General features: G+C 41.1%; 1 protein-coding gene across 3 annotated transcripts in view; it reads left to right on the top strand.

Moving 5' to 3' along the window:
* Positions 1-2,308: 2,308 nt before the first annotated feature.
* The window catches only part of LOC144043418 (ephrin type-A receptor 4-A-like), a 45,755-nt gene continuing 26,346 nt past the window's right edge, over positions 2,309-21,717 (top strand). Inside the window, exons 1-6 of one of the 3 annotated variants that reach the window (XM_077557030.1) lie at positions 2,310-2,412; positions 5,506-5,573; positions 10,780-10,833; positions 10,893-10,977; positions 11,271-11,381; positions 11,880-12,234. In XM_077557030.1, the coding sequence (XP_077413156.1) occupies positions 11,901-12,234 (334 nt within the window). In that variant the 5' untranslated portion in view covers positions 2,310-2,412; positions 5,506-5,573; positions 10,780-10,833; ... (1 more) ...; positions 11,271-11,381; positions 11,880-11,900. Of the gene's footprint in view, positions 2,413-3,807; positions 4,045-5,505; positions 5,574-10,779; positions 10,978-11,270; positions 11,382-11,879; positions 12,235-21,717 lie in introns of those variants that run through there. The other 2 variants (XM_077557029.1, XM_077557028.1) reach the window with 2 other exon arrangements.

The following is a 21,717-nucleotide window of genomic DNA, read 5'->3' on the forward strand; positions in this document are numbered from 1 at the left end:
AGGGCTTTTCATTAATCATTCTGTTTTCGCTTATTAGGAAGGCAAGGAGGCCGATAACCGATATTTGAAGCCGATATTCATTTTGAGTAAAAAGGAGGAACAAATATTGGTGTCAAAATTGTTTAAAACACAAATGCCAATCTTGACTTTGTTGTAATGCCTTAAAACATTATTTCTTATTGAACAATTTTTCAAGCTTTTCAAAATGTAGAATTTCTTTTTTTTCTTTTTCTTTTTTTAATAAATCTTACACCAAAAATTAATTTTAAATTTCTAAAATAAATGTTCACGGAGCTCCCAAGGTTATCAGTACGTCTTAAAAAGTTAAATGGAAACTTAAACAAGTAAATACCATAGCTTTCTACTGTAATTTTTTTTTCTCAAAATTTAAAAATACCTGAAATCTTAAACTTTCACATTTCTTAATTTTAATGTCAAACAAAAACAAAAGGTTCAGAAGGTTCCCATGGTCAGCAGCATCTCTTATAAAGTACACTCTAAAAACAGTTGGGTCAAAAGTAACCCAATTATGGATCAAAAATTTACTTTATGGGTCAATTTGACCCAACTTTTTGGTCTATTTTATACAAAATTACCCAATTTTTTGGACCCAAGTAAAGGATCTGACCAATATTTATTAATTGTTTTACACTGAAAGATCCATTTCTTTCTCTTCAATAGATTGGTCAGACTTTGACCATTCCGGGTGGTTACGGGAATTCTAATTTAATTGGTTAGCCGAACGACCAATGAAATTGGTAGTCTAGATAAATCACTTGGAAATATATTTATTGTATCAATTTATTAAGATTAACCAATCTCTTGGTCAGAATGACCAATTTGTATTGATTGGCCCAATCACCAATATATATTGGTTGAAAACACCTACCATTCTAGAGTGGTTGTTTTAACCAAAGGCTCTGTCACACATAACTACCAGCTAGATTGGTCAAATTGAATCCTTTTATTTTTTTGTAGATTTGACCAATCCGTTTTTAGAGTGCAACTCTAGAGCCGTAGGTTGCAAACTGCTTAGTCTAGCTCCTCTCATGATTTTGAGATCACTTGCCTCTTAAACCGCATAGCATTCCAAAATGAAACTGCTTGGTGGGAATGTGGCTGCAAACGAATGTAGCTGCTACAGTGATGGAGGAGGTCCATGTTGGGCTGCAAACTGAGAGAAAGCCAAAATCGCTCCAGGAATATCTTAGCGAGGCTTTGAGGGAAGATCCTTTTCATACACCGAAACCACCCCCCACACCCACTCCCATCACCACCAGCATCCGTACTCCACCGACGCCCACCCGTCCAATCAGCTTCTGTCCCCCGGTCTCTCTTCCCAGCCCCCTTTGTTCGTCTCGCTCGCCACCCACACACCTAGCATCCCTTGGGCTTTTTTCTCACACACGTTCACACATTTACATTTGGAAATCGTCTTATCTCCTCCAGTCGCCCTTCTCGTCGAATGAGACATCGGGCAATGCTGCGTGCGTCCATGTTAGCATGTAAAATACACAAACGCACACCAGCTGTGTGCGAGCCACAATACAGATGTGTGGGCAGCAGCCATCTGGGGACCAACATTGAACAAAAGGGGTGTGTGTGTGTGTGTGTGTACGTGTGTGTGTGTTCGTGTGTGTGTGTGTGGACGATGGAGTGCCAAGGGCCCGCTGTGGACCCCCCTTTCCTCCAGAGAGCGAATCTGAGAGGAGAGTGGGAAATACATCCCAACAGTCATCAATCAAAACTTCGCTGACACAAATGACCAGAAACAACAGCTCCGCCCACTCACGCCATTTACGCCACAGGCCTTCGCTTTTTGCCGCCCGACGCCATTGGGCGAAGTCACGTTCCTCGCCTAGGCTAATTTGGCCTTTGTGATTGCGCAGTCGATCGCGGCGTTGGGGGAGAAAGAAACGTGAAAATGGTATTATGGCGGATGGGGGAAGAGTGGCACATCGAATGCGGGAGTTCCTTTTTTCGTCTTTTTATTTTGCCATCTCAAAGCGCCAGATGCTCTTCCTAGGCTCATTAGAATGCCTTACACAGGATCGACATGGTTTCGGCGAAGCAACTGAGAAGACAAAAAGCAAGATGGAGACTGGAGCATGCAAATGCGAACACACACGCACATACACACAACAACCTTGATACCGTGGCGCCTTGAGATACATATAATTCATTCCAGCCTCCTAAAAAAAAAATTTAAAAATTGGAATTTGTTTTTTAAGAAGGAAAATAGCACACTCCAATGTACTTTAAAACAAATATACAATAATGACATAATTAAATAGAATGTGAAGAAATGAAACAGCTTTTGCTACATTTTTGCTTCAGTTCACTAGTCATTGTGCTACTCCTTAGGTGCAGTTATAATAGTTTTTCTTCGCAGAGGATAAAGGATACATGCCTGTGAGTATTGTTATATTATCTGTCTACATACGTTGCTCAGAAGTCTGTTGTTATTTCTTTACCTGTCTATGGCGTTTCCCCATCATGTGTTAGCGTTAACCTAGACGTTATGGCAATGTGGTTGTTTTAAATACAAAACTTTTTTTTATTTTATATTTAAACTTACACTGGCAGTGCCGATAAACAGCTTGACACTTATATAATTTGTTTGACACTATTTTTACACCAGATGCCCTCCGTGACACAACCCATCCATTTTTAATCTGGGCTTGAGACAATATTTTCAGCAAACGATTACGCCCCTCTCAATTACCGCCGTTTTCTGAGGGCAACCATAACGAGGCCTGCAATGAAAACAATTCAAACACCTCTGCTTCTGAGCTTGAACCGATTTGTCACCCGAGTCGTATTTACTACTCTGCATTGAGGCTTTTTTGCTATATTGTCATTCAATCGTCCAGTTTACATGCAACTCTTGAATGTTTGTGACTTAACCCTTACGCCAATCTAGGCCGACTGATGGTTGCCTGCTTGCAGTTTAACGTACAAGAAAGCAAAAGAAAAAACAAAATAAAACATTTGTTGTAGTTTAACATTTACTTCATCATGCTGTGATTTCACAAGAGCGATTGTTCTCGACTCTCTTTGAGGAAGTGGACGGTGTAGGAGGACAGGTCATGAGGCTGTTCTTTGTTTTGTTTTGTCGTGTTTTCATGCAGTCCTATGCCCCCCTCCTCTTCCTTTCCTCCTTACCCAAATGCTCTCACTTGTGGTATATTATTCCAAGATAGGCCATTTTATTACATTTAGTTTTTACAAGTAGAGATTACACACAATAAAAGATGATAGCCAACGATGATTTGATTGGCACTTGTAAAGCTTCCATGAACAGCAATCACCAAAAGGGGGCGCTGTAGTTATGTATACTGGACCAGCAGCATTCGGGATGCGGTGGAGGTAACCAGAAAGTCACCTCAAACCTTAAATCGCCTGAGATGACACATTTTCCCTCATGTCTTAAAAAGCTTAATCATGTGATTTTTGTGTGAAGTTTTATGGATTCCTTCTCCATGAAATGCCACATCAAAAATAAAAGAAGGGTAAGAAATAGGGCGAATTAAATATTTATCTTCCAGTTAGGAGGTGTTTAAGGTTTTAAACTAAAAACAGAGCGAAAAGAACTCAAAATATATATATTCTTTTAGATTTTTATCTATATATATAAGTCAATAAGCGACCGTTAGCATGGATTTTCTTCACATTTTTAAAACGTACAGTATTTCTTCATGTCTGTTGGGAGCATGCATACCATTTGGCTCGTGCAGTTTGAATGCCCATTACCGCAAGCACGCGAGTGTGAGACCGCCCCACTATCCTCTGCATCCAACTCACTCCCACCACACACACACACGCGCGCATACACACGTACACACAAACCCTTGGCTTCTTCATTTACACGCACTTTTCCCACCGGGATGGATCCTCCGCAGCCAGCGCGCACAGCCAGCGGCCAACACGCACGCTTCCCTCTGACACACATGGCTCCGCATGTAGGGCGAACATTCACGGCGTTTATGTGGATAATAAGTATAGTTTCAAGTTCCAGGACGAGGATTTACCCGACGAATGAAGGTAAGGAGTCCGTGTGACTGTCTCGGACTGTCTTTGCGCGGCGAGGGTCGGCTGCGTGCGCTCCGTGTGCGTCCTTGGATCCGTTTTACATGAGGTTGGGATGGCGAAAAAAGTTGACATATTGGGACATTTCCGGGGTTGTTTTTGCTTCCTTACCTAAGCAATTTGGGCTGTATCATGGGGGTTAATCTTGAAATAGTTTGTAACCTACAGTTTTAAATGATTAATTATTTAAAGCGAAAGGACAAAAGTTTTGGGACACGGTTAATCGGTCTGGATTCGTACGCATGGCAACTAATCTGTTTTTATCTTAGCATGGGAATAGCCTTTTTGTCGATGGGAAAGGTTGGGTTTGCTCGGTAAGAACTTGACTCAACACCGTCATCCATGTTGGTGATGAGTGAGAACAGAAATGCTGAGCCAGAACCTCACTCGTGCCCAACATCGTGAGTGACCTCTGAACTTACAAAAATCCCTCAGACACACTCCAACTTGTAGAAAGTCTTGCCACAAGTGTGGTTGTAATTGCAAAATGTTCCTTCTGGTCTCAGCCAGGTGGCACAATATTTTTGTTGATATGTTTGGGTTATTTCTCTGTAACATTGTGCCGGATGGATGGATGGATGGATGGATGGATGGATGGATGGATGGATGGATGGATGGATGGATGGATAGATAGATAGATAGATAGATAGATAGATAGATAGATAGATAGATAGATAGATAGATAGATAGATAGATAGATAGATAGATAGATTTTGGAAAGTCTGCTTAGCTTAATGCTAACAAACAATGCAAAACACCTTAGGTGGGCTATAGCATCAATGTGGCGATGTTAAAGCGACTGATATTTGAACAGACAATACTAACAGGCATCTGCAGTCGACCAATGCATACTCGCTGTTTGGCACCCTCAGACTGGCATATTCATTGACTTTCCCCCAACATTTAAAAACATTTTCCTGGGATGACCCCCCCCCATTTTCCCCTCATTTTGATTTTCCCCTCATTTTGAATGATTAACAGAGTTTTGGGGGGGTTGTAAAAAAGGAAAAAAAACAGCAACAATTTCCTTATTAAAATATATTTAATTTTTTTATTTTTGGGGCAAGGTAGAACAGATTAATGGCATTTCCATTTATTTCAATAGGAAAAAATGATTTGGAGATAAGTGTGAGTTACGAGTATGGTCACTAAATTAATTAAACTCGTATCTCAAGGCACCAATGTACATGATAGGATAGTGGCCTTAAATGTTAGAAAAATATAATTATATTGAAATGTAAATGCACATAGAACTTAATAAGGTGATGTGTATGCTTGCTGTAAATTACACGTTTGTTCTTGGCTCAGTGATTTAGCGGCTGCACAACTATTTGGCTGAACAAATTATTTTTCCACCATTTTTTTCTCTTTTTTTTTTAAATTGAAGCATTGTTGACAGTGTATGTGTCATTTTAGTGACCCTGCTGGATACCAGGACGGTGCCAGGAGAGCTGAAATGGGCAGCGAGTCCCTCAGAAGGAGGGGTGAGTGGGAGCTCTCTATTTTTCCTTTTTAGTTTTTCATCATATCCACGTTGGACAACCTGCTGTCTTTTTGGACAACGCACACAGACATGCACACATGAGGTCTGGAAACTAAATATTCATCCCACAGATTTGAAAATGAGCTGTCCACCCTGCCTAAGTGCTAATATGAGCTAGTGTTTGGCACGCCACGTGGCATAAAGCAGCCTGGTGGTGGGTGTCATTTTTTTAAACAATTTTTCCTGCCGTGCATCCGTCGTCAAAATCTCAACGTAGTCTACTTTCTCTGTGCGCTGACTCTCTCACCTCGTTGTTGGTTTAAGAGCTATTGGTGAACTTGACACCAGTTTCTTGGCTCTCTATACGCTCTTTCTCTCACTTGCCACTTGATTGGCAGGGTCCTGGTCCGCACACACCAAGCTTTTGATTACAGCCGCCACCCTCCCCCCGCTCCCCTCAGCCCTTCTGACACTTTCGGCATCTTCTTGCTTCACATACACATATCACAGGGGATCTCTTTGCAGGGCCAACGCTTTTTCCCGCTTCCCCCCCTCTGGCAGCTGCGATTTCATTCAGCTAACAAAGACTCCAAATGAGTCGAGACAAGGAGGCATCACACCTCATTTTTCTTTACAGCCCGGCCTCCAAACTGGCACACATAAAAACACGCATGCCACGCGAGAAGCGTGCTCATGCCCTTGTACACGCACGCACACTCTTGTGCTGCGCATTAACCCTCCCAAGCATGGCCCATCATACGCCGGTTATAAAATTTTCATCTCTTCAAGCTCGACTTGCTATTGGACATTTTAACTAGAAGAAGTACAAAAACAAAATACAAATCTATCACATGATATACACAGTGCTGTAAAAACACACATTTGATTCATTCATAACATATTACTGCACTGCAGATCAGAAACACACACCAATTCAGTCAGACCAAAAACCTGCTGTAGTTGATTTTTGTTTGCCTGTATTGTCGCTGCTATGTTTTTCAAGGTTCGAATCTTGGCTCCGTCCTTCCTTTGTGGTTTGGATGTTTTCCCCGTGTTTGAGTGGCTTTCCTGCAGATAATCCGGCTTCTTCTGGCATTCCAAAATCTTGCATGTTAGGTTCATTGAAGATTCTAAATGGTCCATTGGTGCGAATGGTTGTTTGTCTATATGAGCCCCTGGCAATTGGCTGGCGACCAGTGTAGGGTGTACCCTGCCTCGTTCAAAGTTAGCTGGGATAGGCTCCAGTTAACCCATGTCCCTCTTGAGGACAAGTGGTAAAAAAAAAAAATGGCGAGAGGTTGTTTGGGGGATTTGGAAATTCAACTACATGGACTTGTATCCCAAATCCGCATTCGCTATTCATTTACTGCGAATGCTTAATCAATTTGAATGAGTTACTAATTATACTTTGCCGGAAAACATCTCAGTAAAAAACCCTGAAAAATTAAATTTGATCATAATGGTAAATAGTGCTCTATTAACACCATATGTTATCCAAAACGCTTCACCAAGCCCCATTAGCTTTTTTTTTTTTTTTTTTAAACCTAACGGAGTGTACAGACGTACTAACGGCAATGCAGCCGCGTTAACCTAGGAACGGTTTTCCTTTTTAGTTCAAAATAACTTACTTTAACGGCACCTCCAGGATCCCTCATACACTAACGGCAGAATCCAGGGTCTTAGTCCAACTACTCATCCATCATATTTCTGAACCGCTTATCCTTTTGGACCAATTTCCATCTACTTGCACCAGCTTCTAGGTAGCGCTAAGATAACCTCAGCATGTATTTTTGTCTTTACACCACTCGTGCAAGTGGCCAAACTCCCTTCATATGTTGCTTCATATGTGATGGCGTGACAGGCCAGCGGTGAACAAGTAACAAAGACAATGGTATTGATGTACTGTCGAGATGGCCTTTATTGACTGCTTAGCTGTTGAATTTAATGCTCGATAGCAAGCCTAATATATCCATACGCGCACAAACAATTTTCACAAGCTTGAAGGCACCAGGCTTTTCATACGATACATGCGCTACTACCACGCACTGTACATGCGTCACACATTTTAGAATTTGAGTCACCATACAGCCGTACACAGCCATATAGACCATATTAGGTCAGGGGCTGCATCTGTAAAAAAAAAAAGGTATATATCTTAGAAACAATTGCCATCAATTATACGCATATTTTTGCTATTTTTGGGCCAGCCCTAAATTACAGAGCTCAACTGTAATCATATTGTTCGAAAAAATAACACAAATGCAAATGGAACACGGCAACACTTTGCCTGTTTGAGTTCCGGATGTGTTAAATCTACCTGTTTTGCATATATATTGTTCCCAGAATGAATTGTGGGACGCAGTTAATGAAGTTATAAGGACGTTAATCCTTGTCATATGTATTTGTGCTCCCAGTAATTGAATTTGTGTCATATTTAACAGGTTCATGTCGATCTATGATTTTTAATTTTTTTATTTTTAACAAACCGTGACTTCAGGTTGTGTGTAAAATAATGACAACCAGGACGATTCTCTGTACAAGTTGCATCGCTCATCTGAGGACTGCTTGTGAAATTACTAATTTATACGTTTTGATTGTGGCTGGCTAATTAATTGGCCCGACATTACAACTTTTTTTTTTACTTTCCAAAATCGTGTCGCGGGCCGGATTCAACCCCTTGCGGGCCTGATCTAGCCCGCGCGCCGTATGTTTGTCACCCCTGATATAGACAAAACAAATATCAAATATACTATACAGCTTATTGGTTCTTGTTGATAAATATGAGTATAACAACAACAAAAACAGACAACAGATTGTCAGTCCATCAAAAGTGAAGTGAGATGTAATGCAGAGATGCCGCTGAGCTATCTTAGCGATAGCCTGCTAGCATGGGTATAACTCACTGCCTGTGTCTAGGGCTATTCATTGCCAAAATACCATTTACAAGAGGAATCATGCTATAGTGGAGGTCTGCATGAATGTAGATCTTAGGTCATAAACAACAACGTGCAGACTGAATAAACAGCAACTCTGCTGGATTCGGCCTAATAGATATTAATTGATCAATCGATTATTCTGTCCATATCCTGTTCAATAAACATCTGAAAATGCGTTGGCGTGAGGGCTTTACAGTACCTTAATTGCGGCATTCTCCACTCTCATTTTAAGTTAAGTCCGTACAGATTGACCTACTGGCATCCCAAAGGAGGAGATGGCAATCACACTAACAAGCAGTGCCGATACTATAAGTACTGTATATTGTAGTTTCGCATTAAACTGTGTCATTAAGTAGATGACCCCAACCAACACACATAATGTCGAATCATCAATTCACTAATAGATTTGTAGCACTAAAGGCCATTATTATCTAACTGACGAGATAAGCACTGATGACATATTGATGAAAGTTCATCACACGCATGTTCACGCACACACGCCCGTTCGCCTTCCCACCAGCGCACCCGCTCACGCCGCCTTTCACGCACACACCCTCCCGTTGCCCCTCATTGGACATGGCACATTTAAGTTTGTGTGGCTCTCGGTTGTAGGGAGAGAGCAGATTATTATTCAGTGGCAATAAAAAGCCAATTTGGAGTTGGGAGGCTCGGCGGTCATTTGAGGGGTCGCGCTACAAGGCAAGTGGCTGCCTCTATTGAGATGGATGGTGCAGTACAGGCTGAGCCTGCTTCACTTGCATGGAAATGTGGCTGTAAAAAAAAAAAAAAACTCTTGAGTGGCAACAAATGTGATACCGCTGCAGAATAGTGATGCAACAATGAATGGCTGCATTCAATTATACCTTGCTGCAGCATGGGAAATATACATGGAGGTCATCTATTACACTTCTTGGTAGTTCACTTTTTGACTTAGCTGTTCATTGGTTTTGTATTTGGATTAGTACAAAAGAGCAGGGGTGGCCAACATATCCCATTCCAACATATCTGCTCCTAAACTAAGCAGCAGCAGAATCCTTTCAACTTCACATTCAGAACCAAAACAAGAATATTCTGTTCAAAGCTGCAGAAGCTCAAGAAATTTGGTCACTGTTTTAGAGATGAAAAATGAAATGAGAGATGAGAAGGAATTTCTTCTCCTCTCACCTTATCACATCTTGTAGAACATATAGTACAATGCAGGCCAATGGCATGGACTGTGTCTATTCTATGTTTTAGCATATGCTAAGGGCCTCTAAAAATTGGACTGCAGGCTACAAACATCCCCTGCGCCATAGTTTGGACACCCCTACAATAGAGCAATGAATATTAGATTGAATGTTTTGTTAGCCACATCCAGCATGTTTCGTGAAACTATTTATTTCGGAGCTTTTAAACTAGAGAGATAGTGTCTGAAATTGCAGAACAAAAGACAATTTCATGCTCATGAGGTTTATTTTTAACCACATTTGATTATTTTTCTCCTGGGTTTCATTTTCTGGCAGCTTCATTTCAAAGCATCTCCATTTGGCAGTCTTGAGTTTTTGGAATAAATGCATTAATTGATCATAACTTTGGGACATACTTTTCCCTTTGGTCATCCATCCATCCATTTTCCTCACCGCTTATCTTCACGAGATTCTCGTGGATGCTGGAGCCTATCCCAGCTGTCAATGGGCAGGAGGTGGGGTACACCCTGAAGTTCTGAACTGGTCGCCAGCCAATTGCAGCAAATCGGATACAGTTCATCCCAAATAGATGGACACCTGTTGCAGGGTGAAACTGTCGGCATCATAGAACTTTTGTATAACTGCTTCTTAAGTGTAAAAGTTAACTGCTGTAAACGGTAAGAACAAAAACAACTTGACCTGGAGCCTTACTGCTTTAAATGGGAATGCACTTACCTTTTGTTCATTGTTTGAGGCACATTTGTATTTTAAAAGGAAAATAAAACATGTCAAAACGTATTTCAATGTTTTAAATAAATAAATAAAAATACAACAAATAATAAACAGCAGGTGGCCAACATAAGGACTAGAGTTTGTGTTTAATGAATCATATTTTAATTAGAAAATATTTGATATATTTAGTTTTTTGTAAACTTCTTTATACAGCTGTATTTTTATACTCTAGAAACAGTTCAATTTTGATAACATTCCGATTCATACCACCTCAGGGTTGTTCCACTCTGTTGACTTACATGCTGTGTGTACTGTACTGTACGCACTACTGCTAAAGAGCCCGAGAGCCTAATGTGTGGGTGCGGAATTGCAGTGGGAAGAAGTGAGCATCATGGACGAGAAGAACATCCCCATCAGGACGTACCAGGTGTGTAACGTCTTGCAACCCAATCAGAACAACTGGCTGAGGACGGACTGGATCCCCAGGTCCGGTGCTCAAAGGGTTTATGTGGAGGTCAAGTTTACCCTCAGAGACTGCAACAGCCTGCCTGGGGTCACCGGCACTTGCAAGGTATCAAGTCTCAGAATAATCGCAGTAGTGCGTCTGTCATGTCTGTCTCATTTTGAAATAATTAGATAGTGTTATCCTGGTACATTGAGGAATTTTAAGTGGTTGATGTCTTTTTTATGGGATCCTACAATATTACAGTATGGAGCTGGCTTCTGATGGATATTTATTATATTTTACCACGGCTGGATCAAACACCATTGCTCAATTTGGCTCATTATCATATAAAGAGGGAAAATGAGCAGCGACAGAGATGAATAGATCTCTCCCTTCTTTAAATCCCTTTTGTCTTGCAGGAGACTTTCAATCTATACTACCACGAGTCCAACGAAGACAGGGAGAACTTCATCAAAGAGAGCAGCTTCATTAAGGTGGACACGGTGGCGGCAGACGAGAGCTTCACTCAGGTAACGAACGACTTCTTCATCCTCCCGCCTCCGCTCACTTTAATTCGCTCTTATCTGCAAGAAAAGCCTCCTGCGGCACTTAGCTGGGATGTTTTTATTTGCGGAACAAGCACTTTTATCTTGGCCGGACCATGCCGGAATTTTTCTTAGTCCTTGCTAATTACCTCTCCCAAGGGGTTTTATGTATTCATTAGTGTTTGATTATTTGTTAGTAAGGAGAATTACAGACTACCGTGTTGCTGATTTCCATTAAATTACATTAAATTACTTCTTGTTGAGGATGAAAGTGTGAATCCAGGATTTTTATTTATTTATTTACATCTGTCTAACACAAAAATGTGAAGACGGAATCTGTTAATACAGTACACCCTGGACTGGTCGCCACCTGATTATAAGTCACATGTAAACAAACGACCATTCACATTAACGCCTATGGAAAATTTAGACTTGTGAAGAAATCCCTAAGTAATGTAAACAATCTGCATTTTTTGTGTCCAGGTGGACGTTGGAGACCGCATCATGAAACTCAACACTGAGGTGCGGGACGTGAAGGTGACAAACAGGAAGGGCTTCTACTTGGCCTTCCAGGATGTTGGTGCCTGCATCGCCTTGGTGTCTGTGCGGGTTTTCTACAAGACCTGCCCCCTGACTATTCGTAACCTGGCAACATTCCCGGACACAGTGACAGGGGCTGACACGTCGTCCTTAGTGGAGGTCAGGGGGTCCTGTGTCGACCTATCAGAGGAGAGAGAAGAGCCAAAAATGTACTGCGGTGCTGATGGAGAGTGGCTGGTTCCTATTGGTGGATGTCTTTGTACCCTGGGATACGAAGAAAAAGGAAGTTCATGTAGAGGTAAGCAGCTTGTTTGTTTTTATTATTATGGTAAGACTCATTCTAGTTACAGTGATGAGGATTTTGTGGCAAACATTAATTCAGCTGTTCTTCTCACACTGTCATTACATAGTAAACTGGGTTGATGGCTGACAAGTACATTGGCAAATACAAGTCTGTTATCTATAGCTGAACCACTAATGACAGCAATAAACATTGCACTCTACTTTCTTCAAACTGGATTTGACAACATAGTTGAGCAGAGGTGGCAAAATTACTCATATTCTGTAAAAACAAGTACAGTATATTAAAAAAGTAGACAGTGAAGTGTACTTAAATAAAAATGAACCAATCTTCGCCATAACCAAATTAGTTTCCCTCTTTTATAAACTTACAGAATAATCACATTACCTTGTTGCTGCTGTTGTTGCTGTTTAACTTAGCTTTGGCTTTTAAGCTATTAGAAATGTGTTCCCATAGATTTGCTAACATTGTAAACTGGCTAACAAAAAATGCTAAATGAGCTAAAGCTAACTGGGGGGAAAAAAACACTTTTGTTGTCTTGTTTTTTTTTCTGTATGTGAGACAACTCGAATGTTCGTAAGTAGGGGAGCGTCTGTACTCTATCTCCCCATAGCATTTGATTTTAACATACAAATAAGATGTGAAAAAACTAAATGATTTACATTTACTACGCAAACACAGCAACACTTCCTTTCTCATCCTCGACAAGATGTTGTGATAGAAACAGTTTTCCTACTGTAGTGTCTTATTTGTTTATTTATTTATTTATCTATTTATTTATTTTAGCAACATCTCATACCTGATTAAGACACCAGCCATGATTTATGAGGAACAATTCGTCAAAAGAGAGGCTTCAAACCTAACCCTAACCCTAATTCCACTCCCAATTAAAGTTTACTGTCAAACTAAATGTACACGTGCACAGATTAGCCTTTAGTTCGCTATCTTAACGCTAATGCTAACACGTAACGGGAAACTTTGACCAAATGAGCTGGTTCAGATTTCCTGCTTTGATTTTAACACAGTTTCAAAACAACAGTTTTGCTGCTGCTGTAGCATCATCTTACTTATTGCATATTCTTTCATTTCATACTTAACGCACATTCTTTAAATTTTCACTTACGCATTAATATCTTTTGAAGATGTGAATTGAGCAAATAACTGAGAACACGTTGTCAAGGGGGTGTGTTTTATAAAGAAGTCATATTTTTTATCCTCTAATCATACGTTCCCAAACTCAGGACCAGTAGCCAAAACAGAACATGATTGGGTCACTCACTTGCGGGTCAGGCAGGCACACAGTTTCTTGGCAAATCCATTTTTCATTCCTGTAAAATTAATTTAAATCACTTAGTTTATACAGTGTATGTCAATGTCATTCCAACACATGTTTGTTTAGATTTTAATGGGTCACTTGAGGAGGAATTACAGTAAATTAGCAATGTACTGTATGTCTTGAGTTGAAATAGTTTGGTAATTGGTGTTCCATTTCCTGCACGATAAAGTTGTTAGGTCTCATTGTGAATTGCCATCTGGACAAAGAGGATGAAAAAAAACAAAAAAAACGCCTTCCTGTCACTTATAAGTGTGGTCCGAACTTTACAGTAGCAAATATGCAAGCTGTTCACACTTCTCACCAACTTACTTGAGGCGTGGATGACGTGGAAGGGAGAACAACTCAAATGTGAGCGTTTGTGTTTGTGAGACATTCGACAAAAGTCTTAAGTGAAGACAAGACATTCATGCAACATGGTGTCACTCCCCCTATTCACTCGCACACAGATGGACCGGGACCAGTAGGGGGACACGGGGGAGCCTCTCACTGAACGTCTCCCTCCATTTTTATTTATGGAGCCTATCCCAGAAGGCTAATTGTATAACAAACAGTGCCATAACTCAAAGTTTAAAAGAAGAGAGAAAGAGTAAGAGAAAAACAAGGACATAAAGGGAGAATTGCCGTTGGTGCCAGTTGGCAATACATGGACTGGAAAACTGCGTTCTTTTTTTTCTCTGCTTCAATAAGATGAGCAGTAGCCAAATTTCTGTGTGTGTGACAAATGTTCTTAAAGACCTTCACCCCGTTTACCCCGTTTACCCCGTTTGTTCGCTGTGAAAGGAGGGAGGAGGTTTGCAGGGCGGACCCTGAGGTCTAAAAGATGTTTCTCCTCTACGAGATTTAGGAGAAACCCTTGACTCTGTTGAACCTGGAGCAGATGTGAAGTGCCATCTATCTGTCAGACGCGCTCCCTCTTCCTGCCTTTCCTCCCGCCGCCTGTCAGCTCGCTGGCCGGTCTCAGCTTGCCTGGCTGGAAATCCATCAAAGTGCGTGTGAATAGCAAATGCTGCCGCAGTGAAGTCTCTGACCCCGCGGTGTCGGACGGGCACCTTCTCCCATTTTAAGTTGGCAGTGGTGCGGGGTGGGGACGCTGGAGAGGAGATTCAGACGTTCTCTTTTCCCACCCGTCGTCAAGGTCAAAAGGTTTCGGGATTTTCTTCACTCTCGCGCCTGCGCTTTGTCAGCGTAAGAGACAGGCTGAAAGACACCTGCTACTTCAAGTGTACTTGAAGCAGCGCGTGCTGTGTGACACATTTCACTAGTTCTTTCACAGGCTGCATGCAGATTTGTCCAAACAAGTTGAACTGGAGTGCATAGTTGTTTTCCCTCAACCACAATTCCAAGTTGGGACTTTGTGTAAAATGTAAATAATTAGAGAATTCTTTTCAACCTATATTCAATTGAATATACTATAAATTCAGTATGCTTAATGGTCATACTCATACATTTCAAGCAACCCCAGCGCCGACCCAGCAAATATTCACTCATTTTGAATTTGACGCATGTACCATGTTCGGGAAAAAAAAAGCTGAGATAAAGGCATGTTTACCACTGTGTGGCATCACCTTTCCTTTTAACAACACTCAATCAGCATTAGGAACCATGGTTATTTTAGTTAACGAAAACTAACGAAAAAAACTAAACTAAAATTCAAAAAATAATTTTATTATGGAATAAAATAAAACCTTTTTTTTTAAAACAAAAACTAACTCAAACTACATTTTATGTTGACAAAACTAACTATAATTATAGCGAAAATAATAATTATTTAATACATGAACCTTTGGGGATGATTTTAAATGTGATTTTAAGTATATTTATTTAACCGGAATAAGGACGTTTGAAAGTGTGTCACACATAAGTGACGTCATCTAGCAGCAGCCAATAGAAAAGCACCTTCAGATGACGTCACTCCTAGGCAACAATTTGATGACAATGACTTTTGGCTCCAATGGTTCAGCCAAAATGACGCCGACCTGTTTCCAATTAAACAGGTGTGGGGGGGTTAAGCATTCCTCAACTTTCCTAGTCATTCAGGAATCAAATTTCGAATGAGAGATTGATTATTTGACAAAAACAATAATATTCATCAGTTTCAACTTTAAATCTTGTCTTTGTAGTGTATTTAACTGAATTTAGGTTGAAAAAGAATTGCAAATCATTGTATTCTGTTTTCATTTGCATTTTACACAACGTCCTAACTTCATTGCATCTGGGGTGAGTAGTACACTATTTAACTGAAAATCAATTTGGAAAAACTGTTTTTCCAACATTTTGTTGACACTTCAATTTTGTTTTGAAAATGCAAAAGGTACTTAAAGTGGAGCAAATGACACGTTTTTTTATTCCACCGAGGTCCATATACAGAAAGAAACACAAACCTTTTTGTTATTCTTCACATAATTTATGAACCACTCTAAAACCAATCTATTGTCGGTCAAAACATGCTCAGTTTTCTGCTGCTGCCAATTTATTTGTTTCACACCTCCTATTCTGCGAATAATTGCTCATTCCTTGTCAGAGCATCTCCAGTAACGTAAGAATAACAATTTCATGACTAAATATAATATTTTAAGGTTAAAAGTTGTTTTCCAACTTAGAACAGATTTGACTGTCCTGATGTCACTCTACGCGTGCAAAAACCCAATGCGCCTGCGCTGTCAATATCCAATCGGTTTGCTGCCCGGCTGCGTCCTCGCATGCTTGGCTGTCAAACGCCTTGATGGCTCCACTGCCCTGACGACGACTCTCATGCTCACCCGGAAATACAATGACAGTTTACGTTACTTGCACTGAAGCCGGTCTCGCTACCCCATCAGTTCTTCACATGCGCAACCGGAAATAGCTAATTAGTGCCTGGCCGTAGCCATAGACATATGGTCGTAGAAAGAAAGAAAGAAAGAAAAAAGAAAGAAATAAACGCTTAACGCGCTTGCAAGGAACGGGAAGTACGGAGCAGTAAACAGCGTCACAATGACGTCAAACTACACGCCGTGGGCACCGCCTCCGTTCAACGTCATTGCTACACATTGAACAGGAAACAGATTGGATTTAGACACTTGCTAAAAACAGTCTGGACTGTGAAAGAGGAATAAAATTATTTGTCCTCTTTGCGTGTTCCAAAATTTGAAGACAGATTTAATGTAAGAAAAAAACACCTTTGCAAAAATGATTTTTTAATCCAACAGAGATCTCTGGACATTTAACAGCCTCTAATTCATCACTTAAACAGGTGGGATTCAGAGCTTCGAATGTGTCTCTTCCGCGTGTAAAATGGCTTCTTATAGTTAAAACCGACCGCCTCTCTTTCATTTGTAGACAAAACATACTCTCTGGGTACTTTTCCATGAGCGATGGCGAAAACAGAGTCAGGAGTGCGTGTTCGAAACAGATTCTGTTCTCAAGGACCAAATGTGTTTTCGCACAAAGCGCTGAGAAGGAACTTTTTAGACTAAATAGTATGTCCCAGTTTAAGGTCAGATTATACCGAAATCAACACCATCTGCTCTGCACAGGACACAAAACATTTCGACAAGGTTAATATAAAGAATTAAAATGTTAATAATGTGTAACAATGGTTAATATATGAAATGAAGAATTAAAAATGTTATAATATCTATCAACTGTCAGTCCTACAATTCGGATTTGAGAAGGAATCTGATTGGAATCAGATATGCCTGCATTCTGAACGCAGCCTTTGCAACAAGAAATTAAGATTCACATCTGATTTAATTTCATTTAGGCAGAAGTATGGATCTTGTGACTGACAGCTTTTGTTGTCCTTGAATGTCCTTAATGTCCTCAATTACATGAATGATTCCAATAATATATAGCGCTGAATATCTACGCTCAATTTAAGATTCTGTTTTTTCCTAGTTGGAGATGCAACCAACAAGCAATTGTGAATTTGAGATAAGATAGAAAATCAATCCAAGCCATTACAGCCATCGCCAATACAATCATTTGGATTAGTCATGCCCCGAAGAAAAAAGAAACCACTGGTGTACTAAGTAACAGATGGCGAATATGCGGATCAAGGCAAACAACAGACGTTTATGACAGAAAAATTGAGGGGGAAAATAATACATATATTAACGCTAAAACAACATACAGAGTGCATACAGAATACTTGAACAGATCCTACACTAGAAGATACTAACCACTTATTAGCAAGACAAATATGAAATCTGGGTCATAATATGACAAACTGTACTGTAGATACAAGCCTCGAAATGTTTGGGGAAAGATTTTATGGCGCGAATTTTTTTGAGTGTAATTATTTTTATATAGATTATTTTCGCATCAGTTTGAGAGAATTTGAAGCCAACGTTCTCTACTGAGAACAAAAGAATACAAAGAGCCCTGGTGTAATGACAAGTGTTGGATACTTGATGGAAGGTATACTCTTGTTTCTTCTAGCTTCTATGTGTATGCTAATTCAACCAGCAATTCCAAACCTTCTATTCCCAGACTAGTCCTGATTCTTGAAACAAGAGGAGACTCAGCCATCTTGGTGAAATGCTAAATGCTTGTTTTCACTGTTGATACGGAGTGACGTGGATAATAGCTGGAGCTGTGGAAAGGAAGAAGGGATTAAATGTTGAATGGTGAGATAGGGATATTGAATAAGGGCCAGTGACAGCAGAAGGCAGAGCTGCCCCTCCCCCGTCAGTGGGGGGTCATCATAGGGTGCAAAGGGGACGAGTAGAAAAACACAAGAGTGCAGGAACTCCCCCTCTTTTTTACACCCCCGGTTAAGACTGAGGTCATGACTGGGCCCGATGAAGACGTCAAACACTCTTGACTGACAGCCGCGCACACACTCCCATACAGGCAAAGTGCAGGGTCACGACCGAGCGAGATGAAGTCGTCAAAAGTTTGACAGCTGCGATCCGTCTGGAAAGATCGGAAACGAGGGCGGAGAGACGCGAGGCGAGCGCAGGGGAAACAACAGAGAGAATTTCAAATGGGGATGGCTGAAGAATGGAAGCGGAGCCTCCTGCTTTTTGTCTCACTCTTACCTCCCCTCCTCCTCCTCCTTGCTTTTGGCTTTCTGATGCTGCCCGGGGCCGCTCGCTGCCTGGGAGGCTTGGAATGCCTCTTTGTATACAGTCTCTGCATTCCCAATCCCCACCATCGAGACAGATTTCATGCTTGTGCTTCTTTCCAGCGCACCTGCAGTGTCTCATCGGCAGCAGAGAGAAAATGGAGTGAGACGACAGATAGACAGACCCAAAAAAAGAGGCTGTGTGAAAAAGCTTAGAGCAAAATAGCCGCATCACTATGCCATGACAGAAGAGACTATAAACCGCGTTTGGCTTTTTATACAGAACTCAGTGCCAGTTCGCTTTCACACAGTGACACAGCATTCCAAAAATCAAGCTAGGATTAGATGTTTGAGAACGTCAACACTTCAGAGAGCGATATTGCTTTTAACACAATCAGGTGGTTTTTAGTGTGAAACTTCACAAATTTGTTTTTGCTGCAAATGTAATGCATGTAGTCTTGGTCTTGTCTTGGTCTCGACCCCCAAAAGTCTTGGTCTTGTCTCAGTGTCTATACTCTTAAGTCTCTAAACTAATGTTTTGGTCTTTACAACACGAGAACTGTGTTAAAACGCGCTCGAGTGATCAAGGAAAAAAAATGCTGTTCTGAACGTTCCCCTTTATTTTTGCATTGCATTTTGGCCACAAAATGGTTTTGGATTGCTGATTTGGTGTCTGTGAACACACACACTCTGGAGCACTGCCCAGCGATGTCTACAGAAGTGTGTGTAGGAGGAAAAGAGTGCACATTGTTGTTGTTTATGTGTGGGCTTAGTGTATGGTAGGTGCCAAAGTTGGGAAAGAGACCGGAGTGGCACAAGTGATTGTTAAGCTGTTGGGATAAGAGTTTGCATTCCACCATCACAATCAAATGTGTCAGTTCTCATGTCAGGTTAACGTAGAGGATCTGTATGAGACCCACTAGTCAGTCCTTCTGTAGCTCTCTGGCATCACACTCTCTCATTATCCCTTCTTTCTCTTTCCCAACTCCGTGATCCACGTTCATGGGGGGTGGCGGGTTCTACTGGAGGGTTGATCCTTGTGTGGCAGAGAGAAGGGAGGCTGGGGTTTGTGGGGGTCATTGTTGTAGAGCCCCCCTTTCACATGCTAATGTCGGAACTGTTGGAAAGTACCAGTTTTCAAATTTGAAGACAATCCGTAGGTTCATGTAAATTTGGATTGATCGTCAACCTTTGTAGAGGGTCACACTTTCCGGCTATTACTTTAATGAAGGCACACAGCAGAGGAAAGATAAGAATCACACCCTTCCTCCTGCATTCTGTAGGTTGCAATTAACAGGGCATGACCCCTGTGATTAACAGTGTGCCTCCTTCTCGAGTGAGGGTCTATCAGTCTGCCCATCCATCCATCAATCCGACCTTCCCTCCCTCCATCCATCCATCACACAGACAGGTGTCAGACACTCAACAGCGTGGGGTACTTCCTGCGCCTAAACCGTCCGTTGGGTGGAAACAAGGGTTTGTTGACAGATGATATGGGTTCAAGAGGAACACACACACACATGCATTCATGCATACAGTGCCGACAAGGCTCTTAGTCGGATTTGCAAGGAGCCACATTTGCATTTTAGAAGGAAGAAGAATGCATATGCAAACGTCGACAATGCTGATAGTAATCAAAGGGCACCTTCTCCTGCATCTTTTCATCCCTTCGTCCCTCCCCCATTTCTGTAATTCCCCTCACCTTTTTTTTTTATCTCGGAAATCTTTGCCTCATTTTCTCAGAGCAAGGTTCCTCAGTCTGTAGACATTTTTGTTCCCTGACGTGTGAAGATGAATTCAAATGAACTATTCCAGATACGTACAGTATGTTTCTAGAATAAAGGATACATGTACATCAAACGTTGTAGCCTACCTATACCATAAAACAAAACAATCAGACTCCAAAAATATCATCTGAATCTTCCGAATGACCATGAGTCAATGATGTGAAAAAGTGCCAGAACTTAATCAAATAAGAAGAAAGAGGTACCATTTGTGGCAATGTCGGAATCTCAAAGGCTGCTGCAAACATAGATCACCACGGGCAATACTTTTATTGGATTTAAAGATCATGTGTACATTTTCTTGGTACATGGACAAACATCATGAGTTATAATCAATCAGTCAGAGGTTGGGCTAGACCACTTCGATGACCCCTGATTATTTTCCTGTAACAAATGTTCTTCTGGATGAATGGACAGAAAATCCCACAGACACACTTCCAAGTCTTCCCAGAAGTGTGGGAGTAGCAAGCTCCACGTCTTCTTCTGTTTTTAAGCCTGATATCAACCATCTGTTTGGGTAGTTTCTTTATACCAGGATTTTGAGGTGTCTCGAATCAATTTCTTTATGTTCCCAAATGTTAAGAGCACTCAAGCAGATCTCAGTGATAAGCCCTTATGTGCCTAATGGAACAATGACGCACTTTGTGTTGACAATTCATCAGTTTAGCATGCAGGTTGTACACAGCTCTTAGTAGCATGAGAGTTCACACTGGGTTAATGATGTCCGCATGAGTTCTTACTCCAGGTCACGCCCCACCCTCTTAACACTTTGAAACTGCCGCAAAAGCCACAAAAAAAAAGAGAGAATGGCAGACATGAGAGGACGCTGAAGGAAGTTTACAGCTTCAGATGCTTTCCATTCTTTCTCATCCTCCCTTATTCTGACCTCAGTGCTAGTGAAAGGGTTATGTGATTGGGTTGGACGTAGACAAAAACGTCGTGCCAACCCCCCCTCCCGGCAGAGCCTTTCTGAGCCCTGCAATCAAGCCCCAAATCCTCGGCAGCTCGGAATCTTTTCTCTTGTCTGGTTACTCTCTTTTCTTCATTCCGCTGTTTACTTGCCCGGGCTGTATTTTATCTTTATTGTTTTATTGGATTTATGTTAATGAATTTACAGAACAGCTTTCTGTGCGGGCTCGTTTAAATTGGCATCAATAAACTATAAAGGCTGCCTTCCTCATTTTTTGGCACATGGACAGGGCAGGGAAACGTTCATATCCACTTTGGAGTTATCAGGGATTCAAGGCATGAAAAATGGAGGTTGTGGAGCAAATGTGCAGGAAGCGAGTAAGGAGGTTGCGAAAAGTCTAAAA

The sequence above is a fragment of the Vanacampus margaritifer genome, chromosome 2, assembly GCF_051991255.1.
Source record: "Vanacampus margaritifer isolate UIUO_Vmar chromosome 2, RoL_Vmar_1.0, whole genome shotgun sequence".
Lineage (NCBI taxonomy): Eukaryota > Metazoa > Chordata > Actinopteri > Syngnathiformes > Syngnathidae > Vanacampus > Vanacampus margaritifer.